At 40.0% G+C, this 17222-nt stretch overlaps 1 protein-coding gene across 1 annotated transcript in view; it reads left to right on the top strand.

Annotated features, from left to right (window-relative positions):
• Positions 1-16045: 16045 nt before the first annotated feature.
• The window catches only part of SLC9A2 (solute carrier family 9 member A2), a 34088-nt gene continuing 32911 nt past the window's right edge, over positions 16046-17222 (top strand). Inside the window, exon 1 of the mRNA XM_068180328.1 lies at positions 16046-16407. Within this exon, the coding sequence (XP_068036429.1) occupies positions 16128-16407 (280 nt within the window). The 5' untranslated portion in view covers positions 16046-16127. The remainder of the gene's footprint in view (positions 16408-17222) is intronic.

Below are 17222 nucleotides of genomic sequence, written 5' to 3'. Positions count from 1 at the left end.
GTTAATATTGATTCTTGTTTATTTCTAGTCCACCCATCCTTATGGAAAAATTTGACTACCTTTCAATCATCAGAAAAGTGGCACGGACTAAAGAAAACAATGTCAAGTTCTGATTTTCAGAGTTTTCTTTGGCAGGGCAGATTGCAGCCACACCAACAGTGAACAGCTGGTCAGGAGCAGACACTCAAACTGAACATCATACGTTACTTATTTTTCTACCACCCTTGTGGGAGAAACATAGAAAAAAAGGAGGATCTGTCAAGAATAGCCACAGTGAGCCATGGGCACAGGTATTAGTCATCTGCAACATCTCTTTTACATGTGCAAACACAGGTCAGATTATGAGACATCTGCTCAATGCTTTCTCATCAGTAACCTATTCTGCTAAATATAAAATTATCATAAAACATGCTTGAAATTAAACTGCTGGCGCCTGTGCCAGGTATTAATTTAGAGTCATTATTTGGTACTAAGCCTAGCACCATTTGCTGTTTGCTCTAATGAATCATCAGCAGTGATAAGGGGTGAAAAAAAAAAAAAAAGACATTGACCTGGGTTGACTTGGAGACATTGACTTGGGTTCCTTGACCCCAAGTCTACCTTTACTTCCCTTTGGATTTCAGATGACTGAAACCTACAGAAAGGAACAAAAGAACAGGCTGAAACTTTTCATTCATCTCACACCACAAAAAAGGAAACAATTCACACAGAAATTGTTTGTGCACTGCTTCAAGCCAGACATCAGGACTTGCTGCTTACAAACACCCAGTGTCCTAAAACATGACATAAAATTTTGCTATACTTAAGATATATGTACAAAATATATGTAATGTAAAAGAATCATTTTTCACTCATTTATCCCTTGTACATTCACTGTTATTCCTTTCAAAAACTGTATATGTTCTGCATGTTTTTCTTAGTTCCAAAAGCTGGTGACATGGTAGGGAGTGAATATACTATGGCAAACACACTTTTTTCTTGGCAAATGGAATAGGAACTCTTGGAAGCTGCTCCTCTTCCATTTTGGTCTGATGGGGATGGGAAGCTGGAGATATTTAGCACAGGTATTAGAACTAGGACAAATCTCTTAGGGCTAAAGACACTCAGGGCTAAGGCATATACAGATGCCACAAGCCATCGTTGGCCACATTTGGAAGAGGAACCACAGAAGCTCTTTGCTCCCTGGATTAGCACTTATGAAAGAAAAGCTCCCTTTTGGCACTTATGAAAGAAAAGTGTCCTTTTTTTTCCTCCTCAATAAATTAAGCTATTTCTACATGTACACATAGAGCACACATGCACAGATACAAATAAACACACACACACACACACATATATATATATATCTATACACACACACACACACACACACACACACACACACATATCTTTAACAGTATCTTACTGTGTGCAACTCCCATATTCTCCTCAATTTTAAAAGACACTCTGTCTGCATGTGTATTTGGCTCTGCCAGCTGGAATGGCTCTAGCAATAGAAAATTACAAGGCTCACATTACTGCAGCCTCAGATGGACCCTTTGGCTTGAATTCCACTTAATAATAAATATTCAAAAATCATTCTTCATTATTTTCATAAGTATGCAGACAGATTCAAATGAAAGTGATGACTGCTGACAAAAGTTTTAGCAATTTAAAGGAGCATTTTTCTTTATTTTTCCATAGTGTATAAATACCTGATACTGATTTACCAAGAACTGCAGAGCAGATAGAACAGCTGATGCCAAGATCAGATTTACATGTCTTGTTCCTAGGTAATGTAAAGAAAGACTGATGTAGTGACCAAGCTCAAAACTTCATATAAACAAGTTTGTATGAATTAGGTTACGTTTCAAAGCTCAAATAAGCTCCTTTTATTATTATTATTGTTGTTATTGGTGGGGTTTTGTTTTAGTTTGTTTTTATTTGTTAGACTTTAGCCTTCCACTATGTGCAAATTTTCCTGTGGTAATTTTTCTGTCTCTAAAATAATGGATGAAATAAACTTCTGCTAGATGACAGCATTAACTGTGCTTTATCTGCTGGAAGAGGAATGCTTTCACCAAAGAGGAAAGGAGCTGCAGTGACCTCTGTTGATGGAATTAAGCAATGTGTTTAAAGAGCCAAAAAGGAAAGGCAACACATTCAAATCCTCTGCTGTAAATCAATAGAACAAAAAACAAATTGTGCTAAGAAGAAACAACTTTCAGGCTGAATATGAGAAAGATTGACATGCACACTTAACACCCACTGAAGTCAGAAACGCTATCATAGTAGTTGCCTTTTAAAAATTACTTTTAGAAAATTTGTTCAGTGATTTTCTTTTTTGTGTGAGATTAAAAACCATTGGCATAAAGGCAGAGGGCATAACACAGAAGGGAGGTGTGGGGTTTTTGCAGTGCTATAGAGCATTCCAGGAGTTTATATCACCAAAAGAAAACATCATGCCTCTATGTATTAAGTGATCTTAATTTAGTGACCAGTTCTCCATGCCAGACTGACACACGATATTCTTGAAGTTTTGAGGCAAAGAAGCTTTCCAGTTGGCCGGCTGCCTGTGGCAGAAGGAAATATCTAGGAACTGTCATGCCTTTATGACCAAGAATTTGGAACGTGTCTTTATGGGCTAGTTCTGATACAGGAAAATAATTAAACATGTAAATACCCACAAGGATCTGGACCTTAATGCTTAACTTCAAGGTTTGGAGGAGCCTCATTAGAGCCAAGCATTTAAGAATTCATCCCATAAGAATAAAGTTATTGAAATCAATAAGAAAGCTTCCATTAAGAGCTAAGTAGTTTGTGGAAATAGGAGTAGCATGTCCTTAATTTTTTCAGACTTGGTCCTTTGCTAAGGACTACTCAGTATTAAACAGAGGCATAAATGAGGAGCAGGGCTTGGTGCTCTTGAAGTTATTTTGTTTCCAAACTGTAGAGTAAACAATTGGTACCCATGCTGTTTGTCTTCTCCAGGAGCCACAGTGATAGAAATAGGTATTGGTTTCCTTCAGTGTCAAGTGTTATGGTAGGTCTGACCATGATCACCAAGATGGAATTCTTCCCAGTTCAGGTATTTCAGTTTGATAATGCCTCCACAAGAACCTGAGAAGTTTTTTTTTTTTTTTTTTTTTTTTTGTTTTTTTTTTGTTTTTTTTTTTTTAGTATACTTTACAGAGCCACTTCTGTGCCTAAAATATCCTTCTCACAAGAGACAAATGGACATTGCTAATGATTTTTTAATAGTATCTACTACGGTATTCTCATTCAGGATTTGTAGAGAATGATTTCTGCAAGTGTAAGGAGGGAAAAATACCAAGCTCATTCTGTTTTTTTTTTAAATACTAGAAAATCTATGTAATGAAATATCTTATTTTGATATAGATAAATATAACCCCCAAAATAATAGATCAATGCACTATAATAGGATATCATTAACTAGATCTAAATGTGTACTTGGTCTGTCAGTCTAAGAATATTAAGATACACATAGTATCTTAATATTTGAGAATATTAAGATACACAAAGTATCTTAAGAATATTAAGATACACAAAGTACCTTAATATTAATTCCTCTTTGAGAACTACATGCTGCCAGGCATGAAGGAAGTATTGATGCATCTTCTATATATAATTAATTATTCTGGTGAAGATCTTCATTGACTGCTGGGAAATTATGTCTGCATGAGTCTGGCAAATTTTGGTTCACAGTGGTCAGGATATGAGGTATAGCTGGGTGGTAGGTTAGATCAAAGATTTATTTTCCTCAATATATTATCATCCTACACAGACCTCTACAAAGGACACCAAATTCCCACTAACCATGCTAAATATAAACCAAGAAAAGACTATTTCTGGAAGAGTTTACATATTAATAAAATAAATTCTATGTTAGAATAGCACATATAACCATTCTATAGAAAGAATTTTTTTTCTGCTAATTGTTATCCTACCTTGTGGTATGAATTTTTTATGTTGCTTGACATAATTATAAAATGAACTTTTGAAATATTGTACATAGCTACAACTTTTCCATTGAGGCTGAAATCACCTATGTTCTGGCATCTAAACTAAATCTGAGCTCCATTACCACATGTATTAGCTTTGTGGCCTCAGATATCATTTTAGGAAGCAGGCTGTGACTTGAAAGGAATCAAAATATCTCATTGCTGCTTTCAACTGTGCATTCTTATTACCCAACATTCAGGATTTATAATTTAGTTATTTTCCAGTTTAATATTATAGTGCATCTATGAACAAGTTCCTGAGCTGTTATTTATGTACCAGTCTTTAGAGGTCATCTCTCTTGGCTTATCGTATAGAAGAGAAAGGAAAAAGGCAGCAGTCATCTTTTTTTATATCTGCAAAAGTATCTTTTTCCTTCAATTATAACTGTTTGACAGGAATTTGCTCAAAGTTAATGAATATCTTTGGATAGAGATTAAAAATGGAAAATTGCATCTTCAGAGATGTACTTTTCTTTAAATTACTAGTATGTGAAAACTGTTTTGGAACTTTAATTGCTGCTACAGGCTTACTACAATATAAACTTTGCAATAAACCCTGGCTGATCCTTATCTATAACCAAAAAATCTCCACACTGGCAATGGCATAACGTAGGGTGAAATCATATTTGGATTTGGATTTTTTCTTGCAACTGAGTTCAAAAAAGCAGGATTTTCTCTTCCAACAGCCCCAAACTTCTCCTCTCTGTATGTAGAGATTATCTGGATCCTGCAGTAATTGCTGGTTTGGTCGATTGCTTGATTTTCTACAGTGAGGAGACTTACATACTTTCTGGTTTTGGCCTTACACAGAAGCATTCGGGCATGATTTCTCAGGGTAAACTGGACAGTTCAAACCCAGAATTTGAGTGACCTTCTGAGTTGGAAGCCAACTTTTCTGCCCAGTGCCAACTCTGAATCATAACAATTATGTCCATTTCCAAAAACTGCATCTGAGCCTGCCATTCTTTTGACCCTTGTGATTTTGGCAGTTTGTATCTCTCTGTTCATCCTATTTTAGTGTGATACAGGTGAGAGATTTCTGAGTCTCAAACCCACGAGAGTAGGCTTCATCTAATCCTCCCAGAGAGGCAACCACTACAAAGGTGATAGGTAAAATCCCTTATCATCACAGAATCACAGAATGGTTGAGATGGGACCTCTGGAGGTCATTACTCCAAACCCTTATCCATGACTCCCCTCTAGTGAGTAGTAAATTGGAAAATACTTGGAGAATGTACACACCTACATGTTTCCTAGCAAGGTTCAAAACTCGTATTCCATCCCAGCACTGTAAGCAGGAAAAGAGGTACATGCAATGAGCCATAAGAAGGCACCCTGCCTAGGCCAGCCTGTGATATTTTAATAGTAGCTGTGGGCAAATGTGGGATTTGAATCCACCACATTTGTCTTCAGATGTGTGCCCAGCTTATCAAGGCGGGGCATCTTTTGTGCTCAGCTCTAGGAGGCAGCATCTGCAGGCAGTGATTGATGGATCTGGGTAGCAACAAGCAGGCCTTTTTGAAGTGCCTGCTGCTTACCAGGAGCCCTAAATAGATCCCAAGGTGCCATTGGTACAGGACAGATGAGGGCACCCTAAAAATAAAATTATGATTACATCTTTCTGAGGAGTTGAAGGGGGTTTAAGAGATTTTGGACTTTTTTAGACCAGCATTTGAACACATTCTATGTGATGCTAGGACTCAACTTGACAGCAGTTGTTAAAAAACATTCTGATACCTTTTAGTCTAGTTCTGTACCAAGATACTTGTGTGGGCTCTAAAAAAGCAATATCTAGAATAAGAGCAGCGGTATCATAATCTGTATCATGAGCTCCAAGCCCATCTATTTTGCCTTAAGAATGCATCTGCTCACAAGTGTGTGGTACTGAGCCAGTATGGGAATCCTGCTTCTGGGACTGGACTGCATGCAGGATCAAAGATTTGTTAGTTCTTCACTACTGGACTTCATACAGCTTCGAGTTTCAAGGTGTTTGACTTCTGCAGTAGAAAACACAGGTCAGACAGATTCCTCTTTCCTCTCTAAGGTTTTTCTGTTAAACAACTTCTCTGCTTTATTTCAAACACTGCAGGATGGTGTTTGCTGCCTTTACAGGACTGGCACCGACATGCTGGTATAGCTGAGAGGAGGACCAAACTGCTTATGTGACAACTTTACTTCACCACAGGACAAGCAGAGGTTAACTGCACAGGACAGATATACAGACTCTGCTTCCCTCCTCAGAACTGGCATTTCCCAAGGCACCCACAAAAGGAAAAGGGGATTTACTTATTTCTATGTATCAAGAGGTGATAAACCCTATTGCAAATTATGTTAGAAATTTTGTTAATTCTATATTTTGGCAGGGTGTTCCTTCCTCAGAAGGTATAGATGGAGTGTCATGCAGGAGGAGTTAAAAAAATACTGGTAGTTAATGACTATGAATATAACTGCTCCACCTTTTTTTTCCATGACGCAATGTTCCAAGAGAGACTGTTGCATAAGAAAGTAATCAGAGTCAGGTTAAATTACAAGGAAATGGATACAATCTTCTCAATAAAGTAGTGCTATCCTAACATGGCTTCTGTGAGTAGATTTGTTTGTTGTTGGCATTGGACACACTTTACCACCTTGCACTTTTTTGCTAGGGTACTTAGGCTGGTTTTCCTCAGAGTGTAGTTTTTTGTTTGTTGGGTTCTTTAGTTTGTTTGCTTGCTGTTTTTTCCCCTGTGCAGCCTTTTCTCTGATTAAAAAGTATGTTCACATTTAGATGCCCATATGTACTTGTAGGATCAAATCCTACTGCTTTTTTATGAATTTTAAATGCTTGCAATTAAGTTGAGAATTCTAACATTTAAGTATCGATGCCTGGCTGAAATGATTTAGAAACACAGGAGAAGATTTTATTTGCAAGATTTGCATTCATGGAAAAAGGGAAAAATTATTTCAAACATAAGACTGCTTATTAGAGCTAATTACATGGAAGATATACAAAATATAAATAAAATCATATGCATATATATGTGCGTGTGTGTGTGTAAATGTATTGATACTAATACTAAATAGATATAAAAGGAAGAGGCTCTCTGTTAGTCATTGAAGAAGCTGTAAATTTGTTCTCTGCTAAACTATTAGAACTTGAATATAATCAAAACCAGGGTAGAGGTAGATGAAGAGGGTATGGGAGCCAGTGATACTGTGATTACCAATACTGGAAATGTTCATCAGATCTTTTCAGTGGTATGTTATGTATATCTTGCATTTAAAAAGTTGGTCAAATGCTGAGAAAGTTAACTGAAATAATTTCACAGAGACAAAGAAAATCTGACATCTTCCTCATTATGCCAATGTATCCTATTTGTTTCTATACCAGTGAACAACCATTAGTTTGTTAACAAAAATTTACACTCTTCTCAAAGCTTTCCAAAGAAGTGCCCACATTTTCCATTCCTGAAAGCTCCTGTATGCATCTCCCCAGTTTAATATGCCATATAAATTCTTTGAGAAGTTTTATAATATCAGCAATTTTTGCTATTACTTTTCTTTTTTTAATTTGGAAAACTCTATAATGAAAATAATGAAAATGTTGTACCTATTTCTTGATACTCTTTTGGAATGTTAAATGAGTCATAGGGTTCAATCATACCATCTTTGATATAATGAGAAAGCTCTTTCTAGGAATAAAAAAGATTTTGATGCCTGGCTGCTGCGTGCTCTAAGCACTGCAGCTTTGCTCTCTTAACCCCACACACTGATGCTATTCCACTTCAGAAGTGCTAAAATCCAGGCTGTAGGCTGGGGAGGGTTTCTTGTGCAGCTGAATGTTGTACCCTTTTTCTCTGGAGTGCAGAGGCAGAATTTAACAGCTGTAGTTCTTTTGACTCTAAATTTAGGCTGTCTTCAAATCAGAGGCTTTCTTCTAACTCTCACAGCCTCGCTGGCTATTCTACCAAACACACCTCCTCTTCAAGAAGCAGTGGGAAAGGAGGATTTTCCCATGATATGTCTTCTTCAATGAATGAATGATTTTCCTTAATTTCTTACCTGATTGTTTTATGTTAACTTTCCCAAGGACAGGATTATGTGAAGAGGTGAAGAAGATTTATTTTTACACATGAATCATAGGAACAATGAACTGGACTAATTTTTATTGAAAACAAACCACACATAACATTCTGTATAAAATTTAAAGCCAAACTCCATCAAGTCAAGTGGAAAACCTATGTTCATACCAGCTGCCTATTGGTCATAGAGCCAAGCAGCTGAGATAAGCACTTACAGATTCTGCAAGGGTTTATGAACCTTCTGCAGTGAAAATATAGTGACATAAAAAGATGCAAGTAATGGCTAATTGACTTCAGTGGGTAGGCTGCATAAAGAGAAATAAGAAATGGAAAACAGAATAGAGATAAACAAAACACAAGCCAGTGAAAAGAAGAATTAATCACCTCTTGAAATAAAGCTTTCTGAATTCTAACAGAAAAGTTATAGTCGATAAAAATTGCCACCTATTCTAGGTTAATTAATTTGTAGATAACAAATGCTTACTATTTAAGTCCTGCATACACAGTATTAGTGTGCAGACACTTAATTCATTGGCAGATCACTGCAGCAATTCACAAACAACCTTTCAGTGCAATTCAAATTTCAAAACACCTTCTCTGTACTGGGGCAACTTCAGCTGTCAGGAGCACTTCCCTGGCTTCAGTGGGATACATACAGCATCACTCAAGAGAGAGTCAGCTTTGAGGTTTGTAGAGAATTTTATGCCTTTGCTAAAGGCATATTTAGCAAATTAGAGATTTTTATGCCTTTGCTAAAGAATGGCTGCTTGTAGCTAGTGGTGACTGGAGGAAGTACTGGGTGCATTTATTTGTATATTGCAGGTGGGTTCTTGGAATAAGGAGGAGAAACAAGACAGTGTCAGAAACAAGGTACAGATGAGAAAGGGGCCATGAGATGAACAGCTCCCTACACCACATACTAATGCTATTCCAGCTACTGTTACTAACTGACCTTCATCACCGCTACAGGATGGCATTCTGTAGGCATCCCAGAAGACATTTCTAGACTCCTGCTTAAGATGAGACTTCTTAGAAACATCCTTATCAAGGGCCTAAATGTGACCTACAATACCTATTCAAACCAGCTCATTGTTGGTGAAAGGGGAAGCAGAGGTTAGGCTGTGCTTAACGGAGAATAAGGCGGTGATTGATTTCCTACAAGACTGAGCACAGCCTGGACACATTTTTTGTGTGCTTCAGAAGTGCTTCAGAACATTGTAGCATTTATTTTAGAATGAAACTTTTTCAGGGAAAAAATCCACATCTCCTCAGCATTTTTGAAAGCCACACTTGTTCAACACACTTGTGCCATTAATCTAGTGGCAAAGAGTGAGTCGGAAACGTGGCTTAGCAGGACTGGGTCAGTCTTTACCTTGCCTTTTGCAAACAAAGGCTACACCTCTATGCTTCAGAGGTTGTCAGAGTTGTAAATGTGGGTTACAGCACTAAAGGAATCACTTCACCCTCCAAATTCAACAAACTCAAAGGAAAGAGTTAAGAAATATGTTTATCATATCTGTCATAATCTACCAAACTCTGCTTTCAAAGGAAAATTCTCATTGTTGTTGATGGCATTGTAAGGCTAAAACTGGAAGTGTTCTTTTAGTCATTAACTTTTTCTGCCCCCAAAGTTAAACATTTAAATTAGTATTTCTGTATTCATGGCAGTGACAGGTGCTAAGCTTGAGAACAGTGGCTACTTTTGACAGCCAGCATGGGGACACAGCCTCAGAAATCATTCAATGACTAAGTGTCCTGGTGCAGAGTGAGCTAAAGAGGGGATTTACTGTTTAAACATTAAACATGTTGCTTAGCTATTAAGCAATTAGATTGTTCTAAGACTTAAGAGAAGGAGACCAGCCTGTCATGTTGAATTCTAGATTTTCAGCAAATGTGCCCAAGAATGTAATTTTTCAGTGATATCCAGATCACCTGAAACAGAAGTAATAAAAGGAAAAACAGTACAACCTCTCTCTGGGCAACTCCTCTTGATTTTGCCTGTCTTGTGAACAGAATGGCACTTTGAAGCAATAGCAGAAATTAACTTCATGGGTTATTAGTCTTCTTGGGTTATATATGTCCCTCTGCAGTTAGAAGCATCATTTAGCCGTCCTGCAATAGTTTATGACACGTCCCTTTTTTGTTCTTTGGGATGATATTTAATTCTGGTGCCCTGCAGTGCTGCTGAAACCTCTCTGTTATTTAGTGTGAGGTACAAAAGGCTCTCCAGAGCTTCCTGGCTGAATCTGCTGGAGTTGCTTACTCATGGTGAGCAGAGTGCTGTGTACACGCCTGCTGGCTGGGGAAAGCCTTCGGAAAAGTCTTTAGGAGAGTGTTCACATGGGTGCAATTACTCTAACACCCAAATTAGTCCTGGCTTTGGGGAGGTGGTTGCCTGTAATCCACAGAAGCAGCAACATGTTGCTTCCTCAGGGCTTCACGCTGGAATAACTGTGACTGGTGCTGTGGCTAATGCTGAGTGTGGCCTAAGGAAACCCCAGAAAAGCAGAGCTCATCACTCTGAATTCAGTACTTCATTTATGGGGCTGCTTTTGAAGGTTAAAAAAATAGTTATGTTCCTTCCCTCATGTTCTGCATCAATAGCCAGGCAATCTGCTGCTTCTACCATTCCTGGAGTCCTGGAATATTAGGTGGCTGATGGTACCTGTCCCCTTTCTCAACTCTTTCCAATTAAATAAAACAAGTTGTGCAGACACAACTGCTAACAGAGCAAGGGCCTTAAAATGGCTAACCAAAGTTCAGACCTGCAGAGCTAAATTGCTGCCATTAAAGTGCCCACATGAGCGAGGTGTAATGCCTCTGGTGGACCTGGCTTATGGGGATGGTTGCTAAGCAGTCCTGGAAAGGTCTGTGGAAAAACACATCCTCAATGGACTGTTGATTTCAGATAATAAATCATTTGATAGTTGAGGTATTAATTCACTAATAAATGGATTTAGAGACAGAGTTATTCAGTCAAGGCCCTGATGACACAGCCCTTATAAAAACAGTCTAACCTCTAATGGAATAGGTTTTGAGAAATGATTGTTAACATAATGCATGTAGATGAGTGACCAGCCCCCACTCCTAGATAAAACCACTCTCAGTCAAGCATGTTTGTATTTTATAATCCTTAAATCTTCAATTAGGCTGCTTCTAAACAAGTAAAAAAAAAAATCTATGTCACCTCTTTGATGTATGTTCTCACTTCAGGAACATCATGGTTGCATGCACTACGGGCACAGGCTTTCCTTGTGTAATTGTGATTCCCATACAGCTGCAGATGTCAAGACAAGCCATCTCTTTGCCTGATATAGCCCAGAAACTTCCTTCCTTTTTCTAATGGAAATACTAGATTTTTTTTACAAATTTATTTTAGTAACACACGAATGTATTTCAGAAAGGTGGTCTGTGTTTGTCTCCTGTGTGCTAGGGGAAAATGCTTTTGGGGAAAACTGGAAATAGTCTTTGGCTGATTTGGAGAATTTACTAGGGAGAAGTGAAATTTATACTTTTCTTCTGAACAAGGAGCACAGATTTTACAATACGGCTATATGGACTGTGTCAGGGAAAATTCAAGAAGTATGCAAGAGTAAGCTTCTCCACACAGGGCTAATTTCCATCAAAATAAAACATCCACAATAGAATATAACTTTTTAATTTTTTTATCTGCTGAAATTGTCTGTCAAACTAGAACAGCAATGAAAATTATGGAAAGATATTTATTATTATATTTATGATTTTCCCTCCAACCATTTTGATTTTTGATCATATTTCCAAGAGAAGACCTATAACATTTCTCTTGTAGGGGATGCAGTTACTAAAATAGTCACATTAGCATTCCAGAATGCTTCTATGATGACCAAGACAGGTCAGAACATCAAGTATGAAAATAAGACTTCATAATTTTTAGGGTATCCCTAAAATACAGAGCTAAATTTATGGTACAGTGAAAATTCTCATTTTTTTTTTCAAATTACTTATTTTGCTTTTCATTCTGAAAGCAAAGTTTTTATAATAGCAATAGACTGATCTTTTCTACTAAAAAGATAAATCTGGATTAATAAACACAGACAACATACAACCCTCTAACTCAAAGTCATGCTCACAATGAGAAAGTCCCAGTGCCTACTTCAACAAAAGTAAAACTAAACTGTCCTAACATCTGTATGAACCACTCAAGCTACTGCAAACTTGTGCAGTGTATCTGCCAATGCGTCTCTTTCCCAAACAGCACCCTGTGGGTACCCTTGCTCTGGTAGCCATTTCCAGTAATAATCAATAAAAGGATTAGAAGGTAAACAAACTGAATCATGTGAGTTAGCATCTTGATGTATGAAATAACATGCACTTTGTCACGTGAAATGCTGTTAGCACTGTATCTGGTAAAACAGACAGTGCCTGCGAGCAGAATTAAAGAGATGAAAGCACACCGGGCGCAGATGGCACGGCACAGCACAGGCAGCGAGGCAGCGCTGGGGGCACTGCAGGAAGGTCCTCTGTGGATCAACTGGAATCAGGCAAGTGCGGCGTACGTGCTTTCTGTTTGTGCTATCACTGAAATGGTGCGCAGCGACCTGACAGAAAATTGTTCTGAAGTGGAAGCAGATGCATTGAGCTGTCAGGCGCAGGGCCATGACGAGACACCGTGGCGCCAGGAACACACCTTCACGTCTCCTCTACAGCTCTTCCTGAACCCCCTCCCTTCCCTCCTTGGGCAGCACTGACGCTCAGGGATATTTTTCTCTGTATGGAGAGGTCCCCAGTCATGGTTTCAGGAGAACCTGCAAGGCTGGGCACAGTGCGAAGGGCAGCAGAGGGAAGTGAAGCTGTTGCTGCTGTCTCATACCTACCTAGGTGAGGCAGGGTTAACAGGAATATCATACCCCATTCTGCTGTCTAAGGCAAAGCTCTGCCTGGATTCAAAGACCTTCCAACCATGGTGAAACCCTCAGCACCTGTGGGACCAGGGCTGGTGGCAATGAAAAGTGGCATGTGTCAAAATATTGACAGAATCTTCACAAGCGCTTCAGTATCTCATACCACGCTGAGCTTCACTGCAACCATTTCAGCTAGGTCCGAAGTCAAAGAGGGTCCACTCCCCTGCCGCACTCTTCTATTCTGTAAAGGCAATTCCTGTTCAAAAGGTGGATATTCTCATTTATACAATCCATCCATAAAATACATTACTTTGGTTTAATAATAGACTATCATCTCTAATAATTAATCTCTATTCCCATTTTCTTTATTGTCTCAGTGTTTTGGGATCTGTGTCAATGTGTTATTTCCCTTTTTATTACTGGCATGTAAGTCTCCAGGCTCAAGATTAATGACATCTTTCCCTCATTTTTTTTATTCCCATTTACCAACTTCTCATTTTCTTCATATAAAAAGAAAGTTAGCCTATTAACCAGACCCACAGCAGTGTCAGAGCCAGAAGGATTTCTGCTGTCTACACCCTTTATTTTTGGAGTTGTGGAGAGTAAGAGGACAAATAATGGCAAATATCTGGATAATGCCCCAAGGAAAGGTCAATTTTCCTGTGTGTGAGTGAAACTTAGTGACTAAAGGCACATGACCTGGGTGCTGAAGCATCTCTCTGTCTCTGCCAGCATGCAACAGCCGTGTTCTGTCATCCCTCACTGCCTGTAATGAGCAGGGCAGCAATGAGGAACATTTCCCATGAGAAAGGACCTTCCTCCACTTTTGTATGACTCAGTCTTTTCCCACTTATAGTCTTCCTTCCCCTCTTATGGAAAAGTGAAATTCCTCAGGGCGTTCACAAATTTCCAAACATTGGTCTGGCGGCTGGTGCACCTGCAGGGCTGTTGCACAGTGGCTCAGTTCCCTGCTCTACCGTGTATTTTGGCTGTGTTATTGGATGGGGTTATGAATTCCAGCATAGATCAGAATTATGAGGTGACATTAAGAGAAAAGGGTCGGTGGGACAGCTTGGTCTTGCCAATACTTGACAGCACTGAAGAAAAGTCTCAGTTCAGCATCCTGCAGGTAGATAAGTAGAAAGGATCCTAGGAGAGCAGGTATTGATACTTTCATAAATGTATTTTTGCAGAAAGCTTTTCTTCATCTGCAGAAAAGGTCATAAAATGAGACATGCAAGTACCATTACAGATCTTGTAATTTTAGACTGAATTAAATTTATTATTTATAATAAATGGTGTTATCACTTTCACCTGAGGGTTAGACTTCTCTTCTTATGGATGGTCTGAATGGGACAAGGAGATTTAAAAATGAAAGACCATTTTCTTCTTTTATTCCTTTTTCATATAAAGGAAATGTCCTCAGAATTGGCAATATTTATGTGTTTATCTTATATTAGAGAATCTAATAAAACAAATAAAAGAAGATATGAAGATATTGCATCAAGCTAGAGAGTTAGCTGGTGTATATACTGGTTTGATATCAAAACATATTTTCCTGACTGAATTGTACATAAATAAAGAACAATTTTTTATTAATATCATATCTTAAAATTTGTAATTAAAATCACAGGCTTAGTGCCCTTTTTTTAAGGTTCTGAAGGTAAATGACAATTACAGATATTCAGCTAACTGACTCTGAACTTTAACACCCTACAGAAACAGTAGCCACTGATAAATTTGTGGAAAAAATAACTCCTACTTCCTGCTTTAGTTTTATTGGAAGCCAAGAAAGACATTCTTTGCTATAGAGGCATGCAGAATGGTGTGCTCTAAAGATTTTATGAGTTTGAGCTTTGGAATACTGTCTTACTCATAAGTGGTGAAGTCAGAGTAAATCATGGGTGAGATTCCGTTCTTTCAGGAAATACAGAAACCTGGTGCTCAGCAGTATCTGATGGAATCAGACTGCAGTGCCTTTAGAAACAGGATTTTGCCAATCACATGTTCAATATTTACAACACACACTGACACACACATAAATATATTATCAGTCATATATTTGTATACACATATATGAGAATATATGTATGAGCAATCATATATGCTTATACAGAGTGTAATTTTAACTGCCTGAAGTAATAGTATGTACATTCTTCATTAACAGAAATCAGATTGTGCCTATCACATGTGTGAGAAATGGAAACATATAGACAATATACTATATATGATTTTAGATATTAAATATATAATATGCTAATTATATATAACAGAATATAAAATATATATAAAATACCCATATTCTATATAAGGCATATACACATATATATATATATGAACCTACATACATCTATGTATACAGTGCGCATTCTTTTAACTCTACAAATTAACAGAGCTTTAATTAGTAATTCTGAACAGAGTGCTGTCTTTCATATATGTAGTAGACACCTTTTCTGCATTTGTTAATGGCAAAATACATACGCTTATACACACATACATATGTAAACATTACTTTAATATATATAAACATTCATATGAATATATATATACACACACACGTTTACACGTACGTGTACAGATGTACATGCATACACATAAAGTCCCTAAATTGCTTTTAGATACTTGTATTTAAAGACGATATATGTATCCACAGGCGTATCCATATAGAGCGTGTTAACACTTTAGATTAGTTTATATAACTATGTATGTATTTATATGACTGCATACATATATCTCTTAAAGTAATCTGCAGTTAAAGGAACAGCCCCCGGCTCTGCCTACACCTGTGCAGCCCCGTTCATCCCCGCAGGTGCTGGGGGGCAGGAGCTGCTGCCGGGGTCCCCGAGCGCCCGCTCACGCCGCAGCAGCGCCTGGCGGCGGCTGCGACCCGGGACACAGGAGCGGGGTCCCGCCCGGGCGCTGCCCCGCCGGCGGCCGGCCGGACCCGGGGGCGGCGAGGGCGGCTGCAGAAGGGCCGCCCCGCGGCTTGGCCCCGCGGGGGCGGCCCCGGGGGCGGCCCGGGGAAGCGGAGCGCCGCGGACAGCCGGCGGCGCCGGCCGGGACTCGCCCAGTCACCGGGGAGGAGGCGGGGCCGGCGGGGCCGCGGCGGCGGCGGCAGGTGCCCGCGGCGCGGGGATGGTGGCGGCGGCCGGCGCGGGGCTGTAGGGCAGCGCAGCGGGGACGCCATGGGCGGCCGCGGCCCCCCGCGCCCCGCCGCGCCTCTGCTGCCCGTACCCGCGCTGCTGCCCGTGCTGGCGGCGCTGGCGGCCGGCGCGGCGGAGGCGCGGGCCACCTCGGAAGGGCAGCTGCCCGGCGCCGCGGCGATGGGCACCGGCACCCCTCCGAGCCCCAGCGGCACCGCTTTCGAGGAGACGCGGCTCCACGTCTTCACCCTGGACTACCCCCACGTGCAAATCCCCTTCGAGATCACGCTCTGGATCCTGCTGGCGTCCCTCGCCAAGATCGGTGAGCGGGGCCGTGGGCGACCCTCCCTCCGTGCCTGTACCTGGCCGGGCCGCCGCTCCCGGGGCCGGTCCGTGCCCGGCGCGGGGGGCGCGGGGCGGACGGAGGGAGGCTGATGCTCCTCTGCGGAGCGGGATGCCCGGGTGGGATTTGGCTGGAAGAAGTCGGGGTCCTCTCAGTTAGGAAAGGTGCAGAGGAGAAAAGAGACGGGTAAACCCCGGGCTACGAGGACCGTGAAACCCGGAGTTCACCCGGTGCATGACTGACTTTTTCTTGATCACTCTGCTGTCATTTGAGCACGGTCTTCTTTTTCCTAAAATAACGCCGGGTATAACGACAGTCTCAAATCAGAACAACGGATCGATGAAAAGCAAATATTTATGAGGGTTGAGTATGCCTCCTCCTTACTCTGCTTTTCCACCATTCACTTACGTCCCGAGAAAAATATAAAAGATAGTGCTGTAAGAGTAAGGAAGGCCACCTCTTCCCTCATGTGGAAAACATTTGCATTACATAGTTTCACTGAGTTTTGTGCAGCTTATATGTCATGTTTTTAGTTAGCTTCTATGTCCCAAACAGAGAAATGAGTACAGCATAATAATCCAAAGAATGTCAGGTAATGGTGTGCTAGATAGCTGTTTAAAATCCAGTCAATCTCTATGAACTGTGAACTTTGTATCTTCTTACCTAGAAGATAATGTAAAGAATAAAGTTCTGGGAACAAAATAAGTAAGTTTACCCACACTACAGTTGTTTCATTCAGAACTCTGACTTTGCAGCACAGATTATCATAAAAAATACCATCATGATCATTCTAA

This window comes from Anomalospiza imberbis, chromosome 2, assembly GCF_031753505.1.
Source record: "Anomalospiza imberbis isolate Cuckoo-Finch-1a 21T00152 chromosome 2, ASM3175350v1, whole genome shotgun sequence".
NCBI lineage: Eukaryota > Metazoa > Chordata > Aves > Passeriformes > Viduidae > Anomalospiza > Anomalospiza imberbis.
This window is presented reverse-complemented; position numbering and strand designations above follow the sequence as displayed.